The sequence below is a fragment of the Bombus flavifrons genome, chromosome 15 (assembly GCF_040668555.2).
Source record: "Bombus flavifrons isolate JBK064 chromosome 15, iyBomFlav1_principal, whole genome shotgun sequence".
Classification (NCBI taxonomy): Eukaryota; Metazoa; Arthropoda; class Insecta; order Hymenoptera; family Apidae; genus Bombus; species Bombus flavifrons.
This window is the reverse complement of record NC_138456.1, coordinates 506907-528910: the sequence shown is the minus strand read 5'-3', so window position 1 is coordinate 528910 and position 22004 is coordinate 506907. Positions and strand designations below refer to the sequence as shown.

The following is a 22004-nucleotide window of genomic DNA, read 5'->3' as shown; positions in this document are numbered from 1 at the left end:
GTGGAGAGGAGAGCAGAGAAGGTACTGAGAGTGTTGAATGCCGTGAACGACACGAGCAAGATTCCGGCGAAATGGAAGATAGGGAGGGTGGTGCTCATACCTCAACCGGGCAGAGATTCCACGTTAACATCGTCTTTCCGACCGATCAGCGTGCTTCTAGCACGTTGTAAAGTCTGAGAGCACACGTTTAAGAACCTAATCGAGGAAATCCTGAGACTGGACCCATTTGGTCAGTATGGGTTCAGGAAAAGAGTGAGCACGGTGAAGCCCTGCGCCGAGTAATGGATCTTGCTGGCTGATCCAAGAGAAAAATAGGATTTGTGTGTTGGCGGCGGTTGACGTGAAGAACACGTTTAACACTCTCAGTTGGAATAAAATTTTGGAGGAAGCAGAATCTATAGGGATGGCTTGGAAATTGGTGATACTCCGTGAGAATTATCTCGAGATGTGATTGTGCGGTGATGTACCGATAAAGGATTGAAGATCGCACAGGAGAAGACCGTTGGTGATACTGCACAGGCAAGCGAATTCCCAAGGTAATTAAGATGAACGTGGAGGGGCACCTTCTGACCACGAAACAGGAGATTAGATAACTTGGGGTGCAGGTAGATAACTGCAGAAAGTTCGGGGCTCATTTGGAGAAAATGTGTGGTAAGGCAGATGCTCTTATGGGAGCATTGAGATCGTTGCTGTACAATATTAACGGACCCACCGTCTCTGCGAGGAAACTCTAGTATGGAGTCTTGGAGTCAGTGGTGCTCTATGCGGCGCCTGTATGGGCAGAGACAGCAGAAAAGAAAAAGAATAGGAAATACTCCTAAGAGGGCGTAAAAGGCCGCGCTGATAAAATCATCTACGGCGTACCGCGCAGTGTCCCACGCAACACTGTGCATGTTTACGGGCACCTTACCTATTTACTACACAATCGAGCTCCGGGCCGAGAAATATCGAATTTGAGAAGAATAGCTGCAGTCACATTCAAGAAAAGATACGACCTCGGTTTTTTATGAAAGGATCAAGGCAATGGAGGAGCGTATGGAGGATCAGTGGAAGGAAGGGTGGCGTGACTATCGCAACAACAATTGGACGAAGAGGCTGGTGGCGAACGTCTGCACGTTCAGGAGACATGGGAGGTACATTAACCTCTTTACTATGCAGATCCTGACCGGACACGGTATTTTTAACGTGTACCGAAGGATGATCAGGAAGGAAGTACACGCCCGCTGTTGTGACTGCGATAGTAAAATAAGTCACATAGAAAACTGGTATTATATACTATATATTATATACTATATTATATCTGAATATACATTATTGACTGCTTAGAATATCTCTGTGCATCAATAGTGTTCTGTACATTTATTTTCTCGGATATATTGTAAAAATACTTATAAATGCCAATATCAATTTTGTTTACAAAGAGATGGAATAAAAAATGAAGGTTCCAATGTAAGATATAATGCCATATGATCCTCTGATACTTCATTCATAGGTGGTGCTGGTAGTTATATCATATGATGGTGTAAACATCCTGAAAGAAAAGAGTTATAAATCGTTTCGATAAATAAACTTTACGACTTGTCAAGATAATTCCAGTTGCCGTACCTGTGAAACCGAGTACTTTACCGTCAAAGGTCTCTGCAAAACCAATTATCATTTAGTTTCTATTATTATCTTTTTATTTATACTAATTAATACTAATTATCATTTTTATCAATATCTACTAATTGTATATGATGGCCGGAGATAAGATCAAAGGCTGAAATAATTTACAATTTATATATATGTTGGGGAGACGTAGAGGATATGGTTGTGGGTGTTTGATGAATCTTCATTGAAATTAGCCATCGTTGCGGTATAACAAAGGTACGGTTTATTAACACAAGTATGAATACCACAGATTTGACAATCAACCACGGCGATTAGGCGCTCGCGACACTAGTGACAATGGTCTCAAGTTCGATAACGAATCCGGGGTCAACGGGATGATAGATCAACGTTCTCACAAAATCTAAGTCTGACTCTTTGTTGGTAAAACGTGAAATAATTACTGATCATAAAGACGTTACTCTTTAGTCGATGAGATCGCGAGAGAGAATGAATTTCCGTGTCGATGATGCCAAAAGCCTTCGTTCAGAAAGTAAAGGAAATTGACGTTGCTGCTAATTGGTCAATCTCCATGTCGATGGTTAGAAAAAGATGCTAGCCGCCCTCGAGGGAAAGTTACTATTGGGAGACGTCGTTCGTTGAAAAATAGGTCTCCTCTATCTTCTCGTAGTTGGGACAAAGACTGTTTATCTGTTTGAAAACTTTAGTTAACTAAATCTTAAGATTTATAACGGGCCCTCAGGCTAGCTGAACATGTACTGCGGAAATGCATCGACATCTGGCAATCATCTTACTCGAAGAAGAGGGTCTGCGTGTGGCGAGCCACAGACAGCGACAGAAACCGTTGGAATGTTTACTATCGAGTTTTACAACTATTTCCTTTTTAAGGCGAGCTATAGAATTATTCCATGCCTCTGCCAGACAAAGCGTTCATCCCTTGACCGCGGCTACGTTGGCCACTGACTGTCGCCTCGAGCCCAAGCTCATTATCACAAATCTCGGACAATTACAATCATATTGAACAACTACAATTGTTTAATTACAGCTATAGTAGACTCTAGATTACAATGTTGCGGGATTATCCGAAATTCCAAAGGCTCCGGTGTTCTTTCATCTCCGACATATACAAATATATTTGTTTCCGCAGCACTGTACATTAACGAACTTTACAAAAATATTTCTTATTCGTTACATGTTGGTCGAGTTCCTTTCTATAGGTGATTGATTTCTGTTCTTTATTAATTCTGTTCTTTATTAATATGCATGTACAAATAAGATCTAGTTAGATATATTTCTACCGATATGTTTACAAGAGTTGAGAATTCGCATTTTCATTTCTACAACCTTTGTTGGAACATTTCTGTTATACAATATTTTTGGCCATGTACCTTATTATTAAGTGTTTATATTCTTCCGTGAATACGTTTACCGCGAATCACTTATTTTATTAACATACAAATTGGAAATTATCGTCGATGTTCTTACTAGATAACAAATGAAGAAATATGGTAATTACTTTTCCAACTCTATTTGGATTTCCGCGAATGTTTTACCTTTTGTCTCTGGGGTAACATGCAAAATAATTGCTGTACAAACTGCTACGACTACAAAATACACAAAAAAAGGAAGCGAATGACCGTAATTCAAAGTTATTGCTATCCATAAATAAAGTTTACTTCCTAAGGTAGCAAGCAATCCGCTGATTACACCGACGAGACATGTGCTAATTGCTTTAATCTCAGTTGCAAAGATTTCTGACATTAGAATAATCTGTAAACATAATAAGCCGCAATTGAAAGTGAAAATTAATATAAGAGACGATATAAATGGGATCCATGAAACCGATAGCACATCTGCGTGCATATATTCTTTCGAAAAGAAATAAAAACCGATCACGAAATTGCAAATTGCAGCGCTGACGCCTGACGCAAGTATTAGCGGCTTGCGACCAAATTTGTCGACTAGCAGGGTTGTTACAAGAGCAGAAATAAGTTGTACTACACCAATTACAACATTTACGACATAATCTGACATTATATTGTTTATTGATTTAAAAATCAATTGACCATACGTCAGAATCGTAAAGAAACCTCCAAAATGTTGCGTCACTGCAAACAGCATTATACTAAGAAATGCACGAAAATTTGCTTTTGACGTAAAAACATCTTTCAAATTTCCACTTTTCGATGATTGCTTGTCCTTTTTCGAAAGGGAATCGACGATCGTTTGAAGTTCTTCGGAAATGTCACATTTGCCCCGCAGTTTTTCCAAAACTTCTTCCGCTTCGTCTATTCTATTCCTCATTACGAAAAAGTACGGCGATTCTGGCATAAACCAGAATATAATTACAAACCCGATGTTAATGATCAGGAAAACTCCTGCCATTGCAGATAATGAAAGATGCGGAGCAACTATGAAGGTTACAAGAATACCGATGTTATAGATGATAGTCATCAGAGAACCTCCAGCGCCTCGCGTATCTGGTGATGATATTTCACCTATGTATATTGGAGCGACACAGATAAATAATCCTAGTGTTATTCCAGCCAGAAATCTTGCCACATACAGTTCCTATAAGGAAAAATCTAAGAAGTTATTTCTGGATTATGATATAATGACGAAGGAGGAACAAAAAGAAAGAAACAGGAGTTAAAATTTAGTGGAACTGCAGAAAATCTAATTACCCTCCGATCTCGATGATTTTTGGATATATTGTAAAAATCGATATTCTGAATAAGATTTTCTTATATATAAGGTGCGACTCGTTTAGTTTCAAAGACATTCGTGATAAACTGCTGGTGCCACTATAGTGAATTCTGTCTATACTTGTGCATCTGTGGCAGCGTGTGCGTTAGTATTGGTTACCCGTTGCCGGTCGCTTATCTTCTGCTTATAAACTCTCGTCGGTCAAGCTTAAAGGCATCGCGCTTAAAAGTATAACGTGCATATATGAGGTTGTAAAAAACGTCTGTTAAAACTTATTGGTCGAGACGCTAGACCGATGTAAGATTTATTTGAAGTGTACTGTATATAAGCTGAATGTGTTTGATGTAAAATGGTTCTGTGTGTGAAAGCGAAATAAGCTTGAAAGTAAGTCTCAATGGACTGTATGAATGAACTGACTTGATAAACTGAGTCAATGAATTGGGTCAGTGAACTGTCCAATGAACTGACTCAATGAACTCAATCAATAAACTGATTCAATGAACTGGGTCAATGAACTGTGTCAAGTTGCCCGAGAAAAAGCTCTTATAATTTGTCTGAACAACGATAGGGGGCAAGACACGCGAGTTGGTTATGTGGTAATTTTCCTTCCGCAAGTGACCATCCCCACGTTACCGATTTTGCGGTTCGTGAGGGCTTACACGGGAATGTCGGCAACGCTTACATAAAATAATAACAAGTTAATTATAAAAACAGTATGCGAATAAATAATTGATATTGTTGTATTTATTGTATTGTATTGTAATTGATATTGTAAGTTCTAACAGATGTTTTCTACAAATTCGCATGTGCTTGTAGTGCACGGGACCTTCAAGCCAACCATCTTCGTTTATAAGCAAAAGATAAGCGGCCAGCGGACGGTAACCAATACTAACGATTTCACTGCCGCAAATGTACAACCATAGGCAGAATTTACTGTAGTGATACCGGCAATTTTTGGCGAATATGTCAGAAATTAAGTGCGTCCAGTATAGCAAAATATTGTAACATATCGAGTTTCGCAATATATCAAAAAGTCATCCAAATCGGAGGATCGTTAGCCTTTCTACAGTTTCACCTTGGAATTCTATAATTAAAGCTGTTGTGCCTATGTGTATAAATAGACATTTCATTTTTAACATATATTAATATAGATATAGAGAATGATTATTCAATTTTGTTTCGTTTTGAATTTATAACCTTTTTTATAATATGAAAAGGATAATTTTAAAGTGCGAAGATAATTATTTTGAAAGCTATGCGTAAAGTTTATGCCTTAAAACTGGAATTGTTGGACTTTATCTTGAAAGCTATTACATAAGATATTACATCATAAAAAAATAAGTCAGAAATTGCGCGTATTTCAAAAGTCAAAGTTTGACGAAAATAAATTTACGCAGTGAATGTAGGGAAAAAATGTAGCAAGATGGCAATATTAAAGGGAAAAGAGCACATAATAGTACAGAGATGTATAAAAAGTAAGCGTAAAAGCCACAATAGCGTAATTGTACAACTCGGGGACTGTGGAGATTTCTGAAAAGATTGACATTGAGTATGATTTTCAAGGCCAAGGTTTTTTTATTGCAACGTATTCTACACATCACGAGGAACAAAACTTACAGGAACCACATATCGCAAATGAAACCTTCTCTCGGAAAGAAATGTTAAAGTTTCTCAGATGCAGGCAAAACTAAGTAGCAATAATAACATAGTCGCTAAAAACCGCATTGTCACGGAATGTCTTCTGCACGTAGTAATGGTTCTTTTGAGACGTTGGTTCTTTCATCGTGGTGAGTGGAATATGTAGCAATAAAAAAGAGTTTTGCCCTTGAAAATGCTCCAATACTCAATTTTCCAAAAAATTTTTTTTACAGATCTCTAAAGATTCGGAGGTGTGGAATCACGCTGCGGTAGTTTTTATATCTACTCTTTATATACTTTGTGTACAACTGTGTATACATTTTGTGATCTATGTAGCACAGAGAAATACCATTCAGAAATTTCATTAAAGATATGATAATATGTAAGATACGACTATCATGATTAATATTGGTACATTTTAAAACAAAGCTAAAAATGTATTTAAAAATTACAAAATATTTATTGCAAATATATAGTACATTTCGCAAATGTTACAAAACTTTTGTATTCAGACGAGTATTGACGCTGCATAATAATTTCTTATCGATTATCTTGTAACTTTTTGTATATACGTCTATGCAATTTGATTTTAAATCTTACCAATATAATCACGCTAGTCAAATTTCATTACAGCGCTATTAAAATTTCAAAGAAATTTAACACGTAACATGTTAATTTTCTATCGTATGTGTTCAAGTATCTGGTATATATAATTTTACATTTGAAAACTTGTTAATTCGCGACCTTATTAGGTTCAGTAACTTCCGAGTACGACGATGAAGTATTTTTATGTAAAATAGTATATGAGAATAAATTATAAAAATATATACGAATATATTTCATATACATACATAAGTATGTATATAAAATCGACGTTTATTAAAATTAATGAACATTATTTGTTAATGAACATAATTTTTATTCATAACAATATTTAAGCTTAGATATTATTTAAATAAAATATTTGAAAAATGATTATTAAGAGAAGATACTATCTTGTTTGGTTAAATTTTGTCTTAAAATAATTACGAGTTAACTTGTTTGAATAGGTAAATGATTTTTCTTTGAATTATTTCATTATTTAACTATTAGATAGAATTTTATATTTGAATAAATGTTTTTTGAAACGATGTCTCAAATATTTCGATTTTATTATGTCAACAATTGCATCAAAAACACTGATTTCACTAGGTACTCATATTCCGATAGTACTGGTCGAAGACAATTGAAATAAAAATAATTCTGAGAACAAATGTTGTGAAATAATTTGGTTAGATTATACTTGAAACGTATGCAAAATGCAACAACTAAAACTCAAATTAATATTAAAATTCAAATTATTTATTATTTTATTTGAAAGTATTATCTAAAATGGAAAATTACTTGAAAATAATTTATTTGATCCTAAACACAAAATAACCTATATTATTTGTAAAATAAAAATGTGAATTAAAGTAATTAATCCAATACTTCAAATTGTGACTTTTCGTCATTGTCCCAAGTAAACTTTGCCCAAGCCTAATAATATTTAAAATCATGTATAAGTCGCAAATGAATTTTGATTAATTTTGGAATAATTGTTGGATAATTGTTGGAAATCTTATGTAGTGTTGAATGAAAGAGAAGAACGGGAAAACAGCAAAATGGAAGAGGGCGAGTGATTTGTCCAAAGGTCGCTTAAAGGATACAATACGACAGTTCCTTGGACATCTAACGAAAAGCATCACCTAAGCGTGACACGCCGATTTTTATGAAATTTCATAAATTCTTGTAAACTATAAATAACAATGCTACCAAAGACATTGGGCACACACAGTACACGAAATCTCCATAGTTCCACTAAATGTTTTATTTCTTCTGTGGTTATTGATTCAGTTCTGAACAGCTCCCGACTGTGATGGTTAAAGTCATCATTTTATATTTGTATTCTTTATCATTGTTTCTTGATTGTTACGTCTTGTTCTAATTAGTAATGTAACATTTGATTATATTGCAAATGTGATCGAAATTCCCATAGTTACAATTTTCTTTCTTATCATCTTTAGCTGTATAAGTAGCGAGAGCGCATTTGGAAAAGTATCAGTTTTGTTATATTTTAATTGAGTAAAGTACATTTTTAGGTTAATTTAGATTATTTTAAATATCCCAAGAGATATTTTGCTAAATCAAGAGGAGAAGGCTAAAATTATGGCGTACAAGGATGCAGGACTCTCCTAAAGAAATTGCCCTTAGAATAAAGAGATTACATCATTTCACAAATAATTTTATTAAATTATTGGGTGATCCTATGAAGAAAAGTATCCAAGAGTGAAAATAGAAAGCTTACGTGAAGTTACATTTCGTTAATGTTGCGAACTGAAACAAAGGAGAATCTAACAGCGAGTCAAATACGAGCAGATTAAAATCTACCGGTTAATAAAAGGCGTTTCCAATAAGTTTTGCGAAACATTAAACGATTCATATAGAACAAAATTTCGGAAATACCCCTAACGTAACATCATAAACAAGCAAGTCTCGCATTTGCGAAATATCATATGACTTGGGATGAAAAGTAGAAAAATGTAATTCTTTCGGACGAAAAAAAGTTTAACCATGACGGACCATATGGATTTTAATTTTATTGTCATGATTTAACTATTATGGTATAGGCTGCATTTATCTACACTGCAAAAACTCTAATGCGTTGGATATTAACAAAAATGAATTCCAAGAGACATAGAACTTGTAGAACATGTTTTAATTCCGTTTATGGAAGACATAGATTATGAAAACTGTATGTTGCAGCAAGACAATATAACCATTCATAATTGGAGATTGAATAAAGAACATTTTCAAACGAAAAATAAGCAGTGGCCCATGCATTATCCTGATTCCCTAATATTCTCCAACTGAAATCCTTCGGGGAATATAAGCTCCCAAAATATACGCAAATATAACGCAGTATGCTAAATGCTAGATCTTAAGGGTGGCATAAAACAAGCGTGTGCTACCAGAAATCGTGACTCTACAAATTTTAATCGAAAGTATGAAAGAAAGAAGTTTTGATGTTATCTACAGAAATGGAGCAAATACGTGTTTATTAACATGTAATTTTTAAACAAAACATTTTGTTCTATAGATTAAATATGGTACTATATTAAGTTGAACTATGGATATTTTACTCCATCCTCTTACTGTAAATATACATACATTTTTCAGGAATTGTGTACATAAAGACATATATTTACCTTATAATTGTTCAGTTGTCCTTTTTCTCACTCTAATATTACATATTGCATAAAATATTGCGCGGAACTATGGAAATTTCACGTATTGTATTTTTGTTAAAGCAATCACATTTTTTGGTGAAAATAAAACTTGGAACTCCTAGAGATAGAGTAATTGTATCAGTTAGAATTCTATGTTTATGAACAGAAAACATAGATGTGTAAACAAATTTTTAAAAAATTCATTTGTTTAGATAATATTTTAAAAATTATAACCTTTTTATTAATTCCTCTTTTAAATATTTATCGATTTTCACAAGCATTTGTATATGTGAACTACAAACTTATACTCGAAATAAATCAGAATTTTGTTTCTTTTGCAAATTAACGAATATGATTGTTATTTCAAAATGGACAAACAAAATGTTACTAGTTGGTTTGTGTATCATTCGGGAGTGGAAATGTAATCAATGTGTCTGTTTCTAGCGTGGTATAAACGAATAGAATTAAATACTGAAAAAGAGGAAATGAATTTGATATAATGAATTAATATTTTTTGATCAATACATACGGTGAATTATAAATACACGTCATATTTCAGAAGGCGTATCTACACAAAAATAAAATAAGTACAAATCTTATGAGTATATGTTCCTACATACCTTAATTTTCGAATTATGCACGATTAAAGATGTTCAAATTGTCCGCTTTGTGCCTCAACATCATCTAGGTACTGCGCGCCGAAACACTGAGCACCGTACTCGCTCGAAAATACTATTCTTCGAATAGTTCCAAATTTGTATTTTGTATCTGTTATATAGATTTTAGACGATTCCAAAAACAAAAACCTAATGGATCTATATCACAGTAGCCATGCAATGGGTCCATCTTACCCTATCTATTAGCTTGCGAAGGTACTATTAAAGAATGCTTTAAAAAGAAAACGAGTTGAAAACTTCGAACATTTTTTGTAATCGTTTATAACTCGAAAACTCAAATAAGTAGGACGTATGAATATATTCATATGACGCCTTTTACATATTTTAATATGCAAATTCACCCACTGTTGTAAGACATGACTCATCCTCTAATACAACTTACCCAAATAGACGTTGCAATAGTAATTAAACTCCAACTGACTAAGAGCGGTAAAGCAGTAAACAACAGAGTATTTTTTCTGCCAAACTTATCAACGATAAATATATTAATTGGTGGCGCTAACATATGTCCAATAGCCACAACTGCCACCAACGTAGAAACAGATGATGCTGTGACTGGAATAGGCGAGTCTTCGGACATTAATATTACAATACTTGGTGAATTCCATCCTATGACGAATCCAATGCAACCACTCATAATGGAACCTGACAGATCCATGTACGTAATGTACATGTACGGTATATTTATCAGTAAGGAAAAATAATACGACAATATTATTATAGATCATTATTATAGCTATTATATAATCAAAAATACAACTTTAACTTGCTGCGTTTTTTTTTTTTTTTTTTTTTTTAGTTACTTTCTGTCCAATATTATTTTTTTTATCGTTAACGGAATTCTTAAGATTTAAGAAAAAATTGTCACTATAAAGAATAACTGTCAGTGGAATGTGTAATTTTTCATTTCAAGTCTTTAGTAGACATTTTTCTTTAGAATTTAAAAAAATATCGAAGAGCAAAATAATTTTATAATTACATGTCAAAATAGCCAAATATTCCCAAGTTTTTGAGCCATCTGGTGATGTATATTTCCTTCCGTCTGCATCAATACTCATCTTTGCAATTTATACTTCATACACTTCGAGAATAAATTACGCAACGGATGTTAACCTACAACTGAGTCAAACGAACTGAACGTGTTTCATCACATTATTTAATCAACGTGAGAGACAACAACTTGCTACCAAAAAATGCAAAACAGACATAAATCCTGCTTATCGTGTTTGTAATAGTAAACTGTCATATTTGAAAAAAGGAACACGTATTCCCTGTAGATAGTATCATTTCCTCTTGCGATGGTACGTAGATCCGTAATCCTCAAATAAGAGTTTGCGTCACGCAATCTTGATAAGAAATGTTATCAGCTTATATCAAGTTATTTAGATATAAACATATACATTTTCCGTGAACACGATAAATTATCCGTGAAAAATTACCGCGGTGATAATTTGTTAATAGTTTCTGTTCGCTAGTAGTTTTCGAATTTTATTGAAATAATATATATGTATAGTCGAAACCATTGTTACTTATAAATCAATATATCTTAACATAAGTCTGTGCACTTTAATTAATTCACCTGCAACATATTTGTTTCGAACGAGCGACGTTACTCTACAAAAACAGTAACAGATAAGATTGAAATCTGAATGATCTAACTCCACATAATCCTGAAGCACAGTTAACAGCTATTACTTCTCTATTTTACATTTTACGAAATCAGAAATTGCTAAAAAAGTATAATAAAAGATAAAGACTAAACAAACAGTCAAAATAATCATAGTGAAATCGGCAAGGATGTGATTCCATGTGAAAAAATAAATTTAATATAAAATCAAACTTTTTCATATGACACTTGTTTCCAAAAAAGTTGGGTTTGGAAATTTCGTAAATACTAGATATATGCAACCTGGACTAATCCCTGGCTAGCTAAGAATGAATAGTTAGCAGGATTCGATTTTATAATAAATACAGAAATAAGTTAAGAGTATATTTTTTCATTTCTACATTTTTACGTCAGCACCTGATTAGGGAGACCAATTTTCGAAGGCCAATTTGCCGAACAGTACTTTTTCAATGCGGTGCTAACGGAATCGGCTTCCTGCTCGTATTTGATTCTATTCAACAAACTTTTTGACGCGAGCAGACTACTTTTAATGAAGTTCACACAAACGTTCATTTCCCATGGCATATCGTCGGCATCGGTCTCACTTTGGTATAGGGAGTTCCTAAACAAAGAATCCGCGACGGCTGACTGTTGCCCCGAAACATAAACTACCTTATAATAATACCGCTTATAATAATTCTTATCTATATCATCCTGCAGTAAGACTGCGTCCAGGCCTTATCCCGACGCATTCGCTTGAACGATAATAATATCTTTAGAGAAATTAAAATGTGTCAAAGTCGGGACTCTTTTTACATAATCTTTTGTCTCTTCGAACACCCGTTTTTGAGGTTCAGGTGAAATAAACGTCTTTTAGCAACAAATTAAGTGGTTCGAAGATCTTTGATTTATTCGGATCCTTTATCTTTATTATATATGTCGGGTTTACATTAGAATTAGGGTTAGGGGCGTGAAACGAATCTTCATTTGGATTACACATTGTCGTTATGCAATAGAGAAGATATTGACTAGTGCAAATACGATTATTATAGGATTGAACAAGTAACCGTGGTAATTAGATACTCGAGAAACTAATGACAATGATCTTAGGTTCAATAACGAATCCGCGGTCAACGGGATGATAGATGAACATGCTCACAGAATCTAAGTCGGACTCTTTGTTAAAACGTGGAATATCCACCGAGCGTACAGACACTAAGTAACTCGCTAATACGACCTCACGAGAGAATGACTTTCCGTCGCGATGATGCTGCAGAGGAAAACTATGATGGGGTGTATCTAACGACACGAGATCATTGGATTCGTTGAGGATAGCCTTCGTTCAGAAGGTGAGGGAAATTGGCGTTGCTGCTAATTGGTCAATCTCCGTATCGGTGGTTAGAAAAAGATGCTAGCCGCCCTCGAGGGAAAGTTGCTAGTGGAAGACGCCGTTCGTTGAAAAATAGGTCTCTCCTATCTTCCCGTAGCTGGGACAAAGGTTGTTTGTCTGTCCGAAGGACTTTAGTCAACTAAGTCTTAAGATTTATAACGGGCTCTCAGGCTAGCCGAACATGTACTGCGGAGACGCATCGACATCTGGCAATCATCCTACTCGAAGAATAGGGTCTGCGTGTGGCGAGCCACGGGACAGAAACTGTTGGAATGTTTACTGTCGCGTGCTGCCACAAATATTTCTTTTAAGGAGAGCTATAGAATTACTCCATGCCTTTGTTAGACAAAGAGTCCATCCCGTGACCGCGGCTACGTTCGGCCTAAGCTTATTATCACAAATCTCGAACAAATACAATCGGATCGAATGACGACAATTGTTTAATTACGCCTATGATAGAATCTAGATTACGGTGTTAAGGGATTTTCCCGAAGTTCCAAAGGGAAGGCTCCGATGTCCTTTCATCTCCGACATATATTTTTTTCGATGTAATTTACCGCTCCGAGGAATTGTACTAAAGCGCCCTTGTTGTTTGGCGAAGGAAAACAACGAAAACGCATTTACCTTTATTCATTATGAGAAATAATCCAATGTGCAGTTTACGCCAAAAGGCAATTCCGAAGGCGATTATAAACATAATTAGGGATTGATTTTCCTTACTTAATTTAATTTGCTGATATTCCGGGTTTGTATATAATGTAGAAAAATATTTTTGCCCCTTTTAACCTAAATAGAGATACCTCTATCTTCTTTACCGAGTGAGTTGTGCGTTTTATGGTATTATTGAGCTTGATAAAATTGCAACAAAAACAAATTTCGTTAATGTTCTCTTTAGGCATGATTACCATCGGGCTACACCATTCCGTTGTACAATTTACCGGTTCTGGCATTATATGCTTAACGAGCCTATCCAATTCTTTCTTTAGCTTCGAGAGTAACGGTATGGCCACTACACGCACAACGGATTGAAAAATAGGTTCGGTGCTTGTACGCACTCGCGGTTGTGAGCGGAATGACGGAGGAAAGGAGTTGCAAGCCAGACAAATTACGAAATGGACTGTATGATTTTATTTGATGCGCGACTATTAAGGGAGTGTCGTCGTGATACTGTTGGCTATTTAAGAGTTTTCAGTTCCTAGACCTCCTTTCCGCTTGTACCACCAGTTACCAACCACCCTGTATATACAAATGTGGGAACTATACTGGAGCTGTGCTTTACAAATCGACTGCTGCCATACCACATAGATCTATTTCTTTTTTTTTTTTTTTTTTTATTTACAAGTACTTTACAATCAATTCTCGCATTGAGGATTTTGAGTAAGTTTGTCTGGCGTGGCGCAATGACATGGCTAATTATTTGTAACAAGTTAATACACATATTAACTCATTATAAGTAAGTATAATTTATAAACAAGTATAATTTATAAATAATAATATAATAAATACGTAAATATTACTTGCTAGAAATATCTAGCTGAATCTAGTGCTTAGGTCTAACGGATAGTGTTTTCTTAGCCTGCGGATCTGGTCCGACGTATTAAGTAATTTAGTAATTAGGGGGTATCGATGTTTGTTAACTCTTTTGATATATCTATTACTACATTTTGTTATTTATCCTTTGACTGTGGGTATCTTGAGCTCGCGATGTATTGCTTCGTTGGTAACATATCAGGGTGCATCTATTAGGGATCTTAATGTTTTCGATTGGAAGCGTTGAAGTATTTCAATGTTGGAATTACTTGCTGTACCTCATAGTTGGATTCCGTAGGTCCAGACAGGTTTTATTATGGTCTTGTAGAGTGTAATTTTGTTCTGCATGCTTAGGTTGGAACGTCGACCAATGAGCCAGTAGAATTTTTTTAGTTTAGCCGTGCAGTTGCTTCGATTTGTCTGTGATGTGTTGTTTCCATGTTAATCTCCTGTCCAGAGTCATGCCCAGGTATCTGATTGAATCCTTGTTAGGAATGGTTACCTGTGGACAGGTTTGTTTCCTCAGTGTGAAGGTTACTTGTGTGGATTTGTTTTCGCTAATTTTGAAGCCCCATTTGTGAAACCACTTTTTCATAGAGTCGAGACATCGCTGGAGAGTGGATGATGCAATTATCGGGTCTACGTGGGAGGCTAATAGTGCTGTATCGTTAGCAAATGTTGCTATAGTTATTTCTGTTAATATTGGTAAATCGGCAGTGTAGATGGAGAACAGTAGGGGGCCAAGGACACTACCTTGGGGTATGCCTGCTTCTATTGGAAATGTTGTGGTTGTGGCATCTAAGTATTTAACCATGATTTGTCTGTTGGTTAGGTAGGACTTGAGGATAGAGTAGTAGGAGTGTGATAGGATTTTCTTTAGTTTGTATAGAAGCTCTTCGTACCATACTTTATCGAATGCCTGTTAAATGTCTAGGAATACCGCTGAGCAATATTTTTTCTTTTCTAAGTTTTGGCTGATATTATGTGTTATGCGATGGTTTTGCTCTATTGTCGAATGTTGCTTCCGAAAACCGAATTGATGATCTGGCAGTGTTTTCAAGTCCTCTAAGAACGGAAGGATTCGATTCGTTAGCATCTTCTCGAATAGTTTTGACAAAGTAGATAGAAGACTAATTGGGCGATAGGAGCTAATTTCGTGTATTGGTTTACCGAGTTTAGGGATGAGAGTAATCAGTGAGATTTTCCAGGCCTTTGGAAAGTATTCAAGGCGAAGAATAGCGTTAAAAATCGATGTGATGAATGCAATCCCTTTTATGGGAAGTTCCTCGATTGCTTTATTGCCTATTAGGTCCTGCCCTGCTGCTTTCTTGGGATTTAGGCGACTGATTGATTCTATAATCTCTGCAGAAGTGAAGGGTTCAATAGGAGGAGACATTTGGAAGGGAGAGTGCAGGTATTCAGTAATGTCCGCGGCAGCTTTGGAGGAATGGGGTTAAATACTTTAGACAAGTATTTAGCAAACAGGTTGGCTTTTTTTATAGGGAGACGCGCTCATCCATCTTGCGGATGGCGGATTGGAGGAATTATTTGCGGGAGGCGCGTGAGTTTCCTGGAAGCCTTCCATAGTGAGTAGTTGGAGTCAGCTGTGGGGGACAAATTAGCGAGATATTTATGGAAACAGTCATTTTTATAATTTTTGATTTTGGTTAATTTTCTAGTTGCGTTGTTTAGTTTGCGTTTGTCATCCAGTGTTCTATGGGTCTGCTATACTCTTCTTAGTCTACGCTTTTCTGCTATATTTTAATATGTGATGGGGATATTCACGTTTGCTGATAGAAGTCTTAGTAGGTGTGGAGGAGCGGATTGCGTTTATTATGCTCGTGTTTAAGTATTCCGTGGCTGCTTCGATATCTTCATTTGTTTTTAGTGAAATTAAGGCTGAGGTTGAGTGATTAAAGACTTTTCTAAAGAGCTGCCAGTTGGTATGTTGGTTGTGAATAAAGACATCAGGTGTATTCTCGATAATTGTTGAACTGACTGTTGCTATCACGGGGAGTGATCAGAAGAGAGATCAGCCGAGGAGTTGATTTGGACGTATCTTGGCGAGATATTTTTAGTTATGAAGAAGTCAAGTAAGTCCGGTATTTTGTTAGTGTCGGTGGGCCAGTGTGTGAGTTCATATGTGGTGAGGTAGTTGAGATTGTTGGTGATTATGCTATTTAAGAGATTTTTGCCTCGTACTGTGATCAGTCTGCTGCCCCATTGGGTATGTTTGGCGTTATAGTCTTCTCCGGCTATGAATCTATTGCCCAAAACGTCAAGGAAGTTATCAAAGTCTTCTTTAGAAATGGAGTGTCTAGAAGGACAATATACTGCTGAAGTGGTGATTGTACCATGGCAGTATTCTATTGGTACGTTTGTTGCTTGGAGGTAGTCTTCCTGGAATGATGGAAGTCCGTAGTGCCTAATGCTGGATTTGATTATGATTCCGGTGTCGCCGTGGGCTTTTCCATTGGGATGTTGGGTATGGTAGAAGTTGTAACTATTTATCTTCAGATAGTTTTTGTCGGTGAAGTGGGTTTCAGATACGAGCATTACGTCGATTTGCTGCTGTTTAAGGAAAAATTCTAATTCAAATTTGTGTTGAGCTAGACCGTTGACATTCCAAAGAGCTATGCATCTTGGTTTTATTTTGCGTCGGGGCGTATTAATTTACCCACGATGAGTGTTAATAATGATAGTAAGTTATTAATTTGTTCTGATTGCTTTTCGATTAATTTTTCGTGTCTAGAGAAGTCGTTTGTGTTTTGTGAGCATTGATCTATTTGTTAAGATTTTGTATTTAACGCCATCCTATGCTGAAAACAATATCTGCATACACTAAAGGTATGTAACAGTATAGAATATAAACCCTATATAATATATAAAGAATATAATTATCACCCTGGATCGTGCATAATGAAAAAAACATAATTGAAAGGGAATCCATCGCAAGATTTCAATTTACAATCCACACAATCATCTTATATTGCTACCGTAGTTTTTGTAGTAATATTGATACTCAGTATATCAAGAGATATGTGGCATCTGTTTATATCTTTTAAACTATCAAGTAACTATTTAATATTCCACATACATAATTTAAGACCTATACACTACTATCATGCAGAAGCTCACTGAAATTGAAATCGGAGAGTTGGCCATCTTCCGTTGTTAAAATAGAATACCATGTAGACATATTATTAACTAATAGACTCTTGATTTTTCTTTTTACTTTGGATAATAATCGCTGGCACAGTATCAATTACTTAAATTCTGGTATACAGTATAGTCGTTTAAAAGTCTGTAACAAGAGCTGTCATTGAAAAGTAAGATAATAATGGTCGTAGTTAATGTTACGTCGCCTAAAACATCGGCGCTGCAGCTCTCGCGACCGGGCAGCCGATGGCCTGCGTAACGTCATTTCGACCCTCAATAAACCTAAGGACCAACCATAACTTTTCTCTTTCATTGTGTACACATGTATCTTCATTCAATCCGTTGTCCTGAAAGATTTCTTAAGGCTAAATATTTGCGACGCACATCAGGTTTCTAGAGGTCCTTGGGTTTATTAGGCGCAATTAAAAACACGGAGAAAGCGGGTACGCACCCATTAGGAAAAACCGAACATCTATCTAATAGAACAGGCTGGGTTTTCCCATGCACCAGGTCACTCACGAACCACGTTGGTCGGAGGCTTCTTACTCATCACTTCTCCTACGACTCTAGGAGGGTCAAGTCGAAGACTTCTCCTACGACTCTAGGAGGGTCAAGTCGCAGACTTCTCCTGCTACATCAGGAGGGTCAAGTCAACTTATTTCGTCAACATCGCTGGGTCAAGTCAACTTGCCTCTTCTACATACTACAACGTCGAAGTCTAACATCAAAATCTCACGTCTATTAAGTATCCTCGAGTGCTACGTCCACTAACATACGAAATTCGACTATACGAACCTTGCTCTACTATTCATATCTATCTCATCTTCGTGCGACAAGTTGTTATCGACGATTTATATCTACTCAACAGTGTAGTTTAAGTGTTGGAAATATATATTTTTATAATTCTGTGAATCACAGTGTTATATAAACTTAATCACCCCTATTATCCTAACGGAAATCAGGGGATCGACCAACTAGTGGTGTCGATTAGTATAATCGTAACGGGAATTTACGACTCCCGTTGACGTCTCTCCTCGCGATTGCGTCTCCCCGCGATTGGTCGAAATTACAATTAATAGCAAATTGAATACGTGTTAGCGGCAAGGCATCTTCGATAATTTACGTACCTAGTCTTACGAGTGAACCATGAAAGTGTCACGTAAACTTAAGGGTTGGTTGATGAAATAAAATAGCTGAGTCGTAACACAACTATTAATTTTGTTTTAGTTAAACTTTATTATGAATTCAGCAATCACAATGTAATACACACTGAATTAACATAAATCACAATTCACTCCAACCACGTTATGTAAGACTTAGTTACAATGATACGTTAAGTACGCGACCGTTATAAGGGTAGAGACCGGTAAAGATATGTTGACTATTCTAAGGATATAGAATAAGTAAGTCTTACTGACGATACTGTGTTCGAGGAAGGCTAGGGGTGGGTGTGTCAAGGCTAGTGGGACACGGGACTATCGGATTTGTTGATGACAATTTTGGTTAAGGAAGTGAGGGCAGTAGACACCGTCTCCGATTGGATAATAAGACGGTTGGTGGACCAGGAAGGGTTTTAGCCGCCCTCGCGAGAAAGTTGCTAACGGAACATACCAGATGTGAAGAAAACCAACTTTCTATGCTAACACGTGGTAGACAATAAACGTAAAGGAAATCTAAGATAAGAAATACTCGCTTGGTCCGAAGGACCTTAACTGTGAAAATTCCAAGACCCCTGGTGGGTACTTAGGACTATTGAAGGTACGCGCCAAGGATGTGCAGACAACTGGGTGCCATCCTGTCCGCGGTGTGTGGCCTGGTCTCTGATGTGAATTGGTGTTACAATAGTGTCTTACAAACAACCAAAAAACATTTCCTCACTTACTCAAACCATACCTAAGCAACAAAACCTTTGTAGTAAAAATAAAGGACACATATTCTGAAGCTAAAGACATCAAGGTACAGGTACCGCAAGGAACCAATATTATACACACTATACACGGTCAGCATACAAACGACTACCAACGGCAAAATACTGACATTTGCGGACGACGCGGATGTAGTAGTCGGACACACTAATCCAGAAACAGCAGTCACATTACTACAAGAGCATATCACAAAAATAGAAAAATTTACCAAATATCCAGCTGAACAAATTGTAAAGTACAAATTAAATAAATAAAAAAAACTTCTATTTCTGTTATGTATGTACATATGTGTATTGTGTTGCTTTTTCATCTACATTCTTGCTTTTGTTATATATGTACATACGTGCATTGTACTGTTTCTTCGGTTACATTCTTCTCTTCTGTCTACAACAGCACAATGCATGAGACTTCATTATGAACATTAAACATACTCTGAGATAGTAAAGACCTTCTTTCACACCTTCACGTGACCCATCCTTTTAACACTATTGCTTCGTTATCCAAAATTTTTCCGAAATTTAATAATTTGATTATAAAAGCAATAGTGGAACTAAGGTGACGGAAGCGCATGCACAATCGCATGTATTAAAAGAGGATATAAGAATTGATTTTTATCGATTTTTTTAAAGTATGTTCAATATAAATTTTTTTTCTTCACTTGTTCGAGATTTGGAGTGGCCGCCGGGTAATTACCGCGACGATTTATGTGAACCAGATGCGATCCTCGGGCAGGACGACCGTCAAGGGTCTACGCTACCCTAGTGCGGACCCATCATAAACAGTGGGTCTATTGTACAGTCAAGGTACTTTAGGACCCCACGGAGAAAACCCATAAGGCACGAAACTTCTTTAGTTTATGTTACATCTGAGGAAGACCGGACACGCGGGTTTCCCCAAGTGTAAGGTCACCCGCGCGCGAACCTTCATGAAGGCAGCCAGCCCATCCTCAAACATACGTCTTTACCCAATGATCAGTTAGGAACTTGAGACACACCCATCACGAACCTTCCTCTACGACAGCAATATCCCCAAGAGACCACTCTTGCACCAGTATTCTAAGAGTCAACACATAACAGTATTCAGTCAGTGACCATTATATTTAACAGGATAGCCAGTGAATTAAAGACAGTTGTTTTCAGAGTATTCAGTGGAACTCAGTGAACTTAATGACAGTTGTATTCAGAGTATTGAGTGGAATAAATAAGGTGAACTAAACCTCGCTCTTTACATTTATTATAATCCTCCACCTTGGACGCTAATAACGTTCAAGGCTCGCGATACCAACCGATCAGTTGTACCTGACTGGTCGTTAGTTAGTTGTGTGTCGCAACATCACCTTTCTCTCATTTAACATGTTATATGTACAGGTCCGTATGGAAGCGCACAGAAGTATGCAAATCAAGAAGGAAGAAAATCAAAACTTCATAAAATGAAAAGTTGTATCTTTATTATGCATTATACATTAGTTTACAATAAATATATATTACAAACATGATAAAAAGTAGGTTCATTCATTAAGTTCTGTGTTTGATACTAGGTAATTAAGTTTCTAATTTCGGATAATTTCTAAAAGGGTATTTAGGCGATCAATATATATGTCTACACTGGACCACAAAATTAAAGGATTGTTATATTAATTACATAATAAAGTTTCAAACTCTCCGGTTGTTTTAGTAAATAAACATTATCATGCACTTGGAAATTGTACTCATATTTTTGTCTCCACATTTCGTGTCTAATTACTTTTGGTAGAGCTACTATTAACCTTGTACAGACTGTACTTAAATATCGGGACTTTTTCCTTTGAAACCTACGTATGTAAACTGATCGCCACGATTTTTCAAGTATATCCTCTATATTGTTATGAAGAGCTATTAAATTAAAGTTAGTCAGTATTCGGTTAATAACAAATTGCAATAACGTAAATTGACTAAAAGCTTTGTATTCAATAAAAAAACAAGACCATTGCAATTGTTTGAATAACCACGTATGTTTTCTTATACACTAATCGGTGCAGCTTTGTATTTTTTTAAAAAGGTATTAGGGTACTTAGGTCGAAAATTGATTAATTTAGAAGTTATGAATTTCGTCCCAGGTGGCCAAGAAGCACAAATTAAAAAAAAAAAAAAGGACACACCGGAAAAGGGGAGTATCGGGGTATATAACAGCATGATGAAGTCTGAAAATTCTCTTTCAGACGTTCAATGCGTAGTCAATATATGAAAACTGATGCCTTCAGTTATGATACCCACAAATGTATATATTGATATTGAATATTAAGTATGTCAACACGGCAGTACACATTTTATTTAATGTGTGACAAAACAGTAAAAAAGATTATACCTTAATTTTTTATAAGTCGTCCAAAAGGAAAGAAAGAAAAGAAAAGAAAACTGAATCCTGCAAATCTTGGCGATTATTTAAAAAAACTACCACCACGAATCAGGCAATGGGCACAGCAAGTTGATCTGATCAGCATGGAAACAAAATCCTTGTCTTGTACAATATGTTGAGCTT

General features: G+C 36.0%; 1 protein-coding gene across 3 annotated transcripts; it reads right to left on the bottom strand.

Annotated features, from left to right (window-relative positions):
* Positions 1-2877: 2877 nt before the first annotated feature.
* Positions 2878-11028, bottom strand: LOC138187584 (facilitated trehalose transporter Tret1-like). Of its 3 annotated transcripts, XM_069128522.1 has the most exons (4): positions 10857-11028; positions 10260-10522; positions 4041-4179; positions 2878-3932 (listed from the first exon to the last, which is right to left on the bottom strand). In XM_069128522.1, exons 1-4 carry the CDS (start codon positions 10933-10935, stop codon positions 3121-3123), a joined length of 1293 nt encoding a protein of 430 aa, XP_068984623.1. In that variant the 5' UTR covers positions 10936-11028; the 3' UTR covers positions 2878-3120. The 3 variants fall into 3 exon arrangements, with proteins under 3 accessions (XP_068984623.1, XP_068984622.1, XP_068984624.1); XM_069128521.1 differs by having other exon boundaries at positions 2878-4179; positions 10857-11027; XM_069128523.1 differs by lacking the exons at positions 10260-10522; positions 10857-11028 and adding an exon at positions 7767-7921 and having other exon boundaries at positions 2878-4179.
* Between the last annotated feature and the right edge of the window lie 10976 nt (positions 11029-22004).